The sequence below is a fragment of the Propithecus coquereli genome, unplaced genomic scaffold, assembly GCF_000956105.1.
Source record: "Propithecus coquereli isolate 6110/MARCELLA unplaced genomic scaffold, Pcoq_1.0 Scaffold148, whole genome shotgun sequence".
Lineage (NCBI taxonomy): Eukaryota > Metazoa > Chordata > Mammalia > Primates > Indriidae > Propithecus > Propithecus coquereli.
In genome coordinates, this window is record NW_012139191.1 from 2,115,244 (window position 1) to 2,119,205 (window position 3,962).

The following is a 3,962-nucleotide window of genomic DNA, read 5'->3' on the forward strand; positions in this document are numbered from 1 at the left end:
CTAAAGCCCACATTCATCAATTGCAGCCTGTACTTTTCTTCTAAACTGTTCCCAAGAAAAGTGGGATTGGCTTCAAGGTAAAGAAATTCCAAATACCTTATGGCTCTTCTTTGAAACTAAAATAGAAAAGTGACTTTCCTTTCTAAGAAAAAATAAATCATACCAAGGGGGCATTTTGTAAATGAGATTCTTTTTTTTTCTCCTCATGCTACCTTGTCTAAGAAGACACATTCCTAATAATGTAACAGGAAAATTAAAATGTACAACAGACCCACTGCATCCTGAACAGGTGTTGGCCTCTGACGGATACAGTTTCCATTTCCTTGAAGGAATTTGCCCATAGGATTACTTTCAAAACTTCTATCGAGATAATGCTGCTCTAACAGAAAAGAATATTGCATGAATCATAAACCACTGTATATCAGTTCCTTTTTTTAAAGGGAGTATTTTTTTTTTTATTCTTAAAATACCAGTGAGGTGAAAAAAAAAAAAATGCCAGTCAGGTAGAGTTACCCTGTAATCACTCGCTTCATCTTTTTCAAGAAATAGGGGAAATTTATTTCAGTCATGGGGCAGGTACTATAAGATGCTGGGCAGCAGCGTGGTCAGCTTGTTCCTGGCTGTGAACACAGGGCAGAGCGTGCCCTGGGGCTGAGTGTGGCGCTCAGCACTTGTTCTAGGTAGGTCTTTTCTGCTACAATGTTAGATGTCTACACTTACTTTTTCATTTGTTCTTTAAAATAAATTCCTCATGCTGGTTCTACTTAGTTCTAAAGAATAAAGCAGAACTTTTGTGCCTACCTAAATGTCATACCTAAAATGACATTGGGAGCACTTTTCCAGGAATAACCAGCATATTGATGGAGCCATTAATAAAGCTTAATTACTTGCTATTAAGTATGTTTTTGGTTGTTTGATAACTGAGTTGTTTTCCAATGTCTTCAAAAACTAGGAGAGGTCATAGATTCTAAATTATTCATGGGATTAGGGGGAAAATGAATTGATATTACAAAGAATGTCATGCAAAAGATTGGATTAAAAAATGTATTAATACTACCTGAATTTTTAAAATGCATAACTATATTCTCCATTTTATATCAAGAACTATCTTATGGATGGCAGATTGTAGTTGTATCAGTACTGACCTATGCTCAGCCAAATAATGTTTTTATTTTCCCTAACTGGGAATCCGTGATAGCTGAATATAAATAAATACTCATATTACTCTGTGGGATAGTTGCACACGAGTGTGTTATCACAGAAGAAGCATAGCGTCATTTTTTGGAATGTGAGTCTCTGTTTTGGCACTTTATTTTCTTTAGTTATTACAAAAACCTTGAGGAGTAGGCTTTATTACCATTTCAAAGATCAGGCCAGAGAGGTTAAAGAGCGTGCTCCAGGTCACAGAGCGGGTAAACTGCAGAGTCGCTCTCTGACCCGGGCCTGCCTTGCGCCAAAGGCGGCGCTCCTACCTACCCTACCAGTGACCCCCAGAAGTGCAAACCGACGGATCTTGCCTTCAGAATTCCCCTTTCTTGCACGCCTCCATGAAGATTCACGCTTCTTCCCACGATTATTCTATTTTCTGGAAGTTTCGTCACATATGACCGTCCTGAAATGTCTTCCTTTGTCATCGCTTAGGTGACCCGGAGGCTGGCGATGGACGCCATCCGCGCCGGCATGTCGGGCGCGCCCCTGGTGAAGCACGCGGCTGCGGGGGCTGGGCTGAAGGCCAGCAGGCCCCGCGTCATGTCCAAGAGCGGGCACAGCAACGTGAGGATCGACAAAGTGGACGGCATTTACCTGCTCTACCTGCAAGACCTGTGGACGACCGTCATCGACATGAAGTGGAGATACAAGCTCACCCTGTTTGCCGCCACTTTCGTGATGACCTGGTTCCTTTTCGGGGTCGTCTACTACGCCATCGCGTTCATTCACGGGGATCTGGAGCCCGGCGAGCCTGTTGCGAATCACACCCCCTGCATCATGAAAGTGGACTCGCTCACGGGGGCGTTCCTCTTCTCGCTGGAGTCCCAGACCACCATCGGCTACGGAGTGCGCTCCATCACGGAGGAGTGCCCCCACGCCATCTTCCTGCTGGTGGCTCAGCTGGTCGTCACCACCCTGATCGAGATCTTCATCACCGGCACCTTCCTGGCCAAAATCGCAAGGCCCAAGAAGCGGGCCGAGACCATCAAGTTCAGCCACTGCGCGGTGATCACCAAGCAGAACGGGAAGCTGTGCCTGGTGATCCAGGTGGCCAACATGCGGAAGAGCCTCCTGATCCAGTGCCAGCTGTCCGGCAAGCTCCTGCAGACCCACGTCACCAAGGAGGGCGAGCGCATCCTCCTCAACCAGGCCACCGTCAAATTCCACGTGGACTCCTCCTCCGAGAGCCCCTTCCTCATTCTGCCCATGACGTTCTACCACGTGCTGGATGAGACCAGCCCCCTGCGCGACCTCACGCCCCAGAACCTGAAGGAGAAGGAGTTCGAACTCGTGGTTCTGCTCAACGCCACCGTGGAATCCACCAGCGCTGTTTGCCAGAGCCGGACGTCCTACATCCCGGAGGAAATCTACTGGGGCTTCGAGTTCGTGCCTGTGGTTTCTCTCTCCAAAAACGGGAAGTACGTGGCCGATTTCAGTCAGTTTGAGCAAATCCGGAAGAGCCCAGATTGCACCTTTTATTGCGCGGATTCCGAGAAGCAGAAACTGGAGGAGAAGTACAGGCAGGAGGATCAGAGGGAAAGAGAACTGAGGACACTTTTGTTACAACAGAGCAACGTCTGATCACAGGGGTGTCACCTCGGTTTACCTCCACGAGCTGTTTCCACATCAGAACGCCCTTCAAACACGAAGGTTGCTGTGAAAACGACAATGTGTAGACACACTCTAAAAAACTGCGGGAACGTACAAAATCCATCTCTCCCTTTGATCTGGTGGCTAAACAGGCATTTCTGTGTTTGAGAGGGTTCAAGTGCTTCATCTGAACTGAACTCTCAAAATTCAGATTTTCTAAAATGGGGCTACATTTCAAAGAACTTGGCATAGGGTAAATTTGGAATAATGTCTTGTTGGATAAACGGATATTTAGCAATGCTGATATTGAAAGTAAATGCATTTCTATACAAGTATATTAGCAATAATATAAGATATTTATTTAACCAAGTATCAGTGGCATTATGATGGGGAGTTGAAATGTGGTTCAGTATTCACTAATGTCATTGCTTTAAAATATTCTCTTTGTTCAAGCAGGGAAAATTTTATATATAATGATGGCTCTCTGATTATACCTGAAAAGGGGCAGGGTTTTACTTATAAAACATAGTAATTCCATTTTTACATTTCTTCAGTGGGCTGAATTGTATGAAATGAAATTGACCAAATTAGTAATTAACAGTTGTGGAAACATATGCAAATGGGGCTATTGTTCCCACTAATCTTTTCTGTTGGAATGCACTTGCCCCTCTCTGTTCAAACTGTGGCCCATAGACTGGAGCATCACTGCTGTCTAGGAGTACATCAGCAGCGTAGAGTCTCCGGCCCCAGGTGGACTTACAGAACCGGAATCTGTATCTTAACAAGACCCCCAAGTGATTTGTGTACAAAGGAAAGCTTGAAAAGCTCTGCTCTGGACAATATTTTCAAAGTAACATTCTGAGGCCACGTGGAAAACTGACTCCTGTGGGTGCCACATCCGCATGGCATCCACGTCTGTCCTCTCTTCGGTTCATTATGGACCAATATTCCATACAGCCATTTCATCTCTTGTCTATTCAAGTACCTTGCCACAAACGAACTGCGTAGAATTATCCAAGACTGACATACCAAGACCAAAATAAAGCTCTTGAGAGTAATGGCTGTCAATTATAGTTAGCATTAAAAAAAAAAAATTAAGCTGCGTGACAATACAGGAAAGTTCCTCAGATGCTGAAGTGTGTAAGGTCAACGGGGCATGAGGG

General features: G+C 44.9%; 1 protein-coding gene across 1 annotated transcript; it reads left to right on the top strand.

Annotated features, from left to right (window-relative positions):
* Positions 1 to 651: 651 nt before the first annotated feature.
* KCNJ15 (potassium channel, inwardly rectifying subfamily J, member 15) lies at positions 652 to 3,168 on the top strand. Its single transcript, XM_012640087.1, has 2 exons — positions 652 to 680; positions 1,642 to 3,168. Exon 2 carries the CDS (start codon positions 1,660 to 1,662, stop codon positions 2,788 to 2,790), a length of 1,131 nt encoding a protein of 376 aa, XP_012495541.1. The 5' UTR covers positions 652 to 680; positions 1,642 to 1,659; the 3' UTR covers positions 2,791 to 3,168.
* Positions 3,169 to 3,962: the final 794 nt, after the last annotated feature.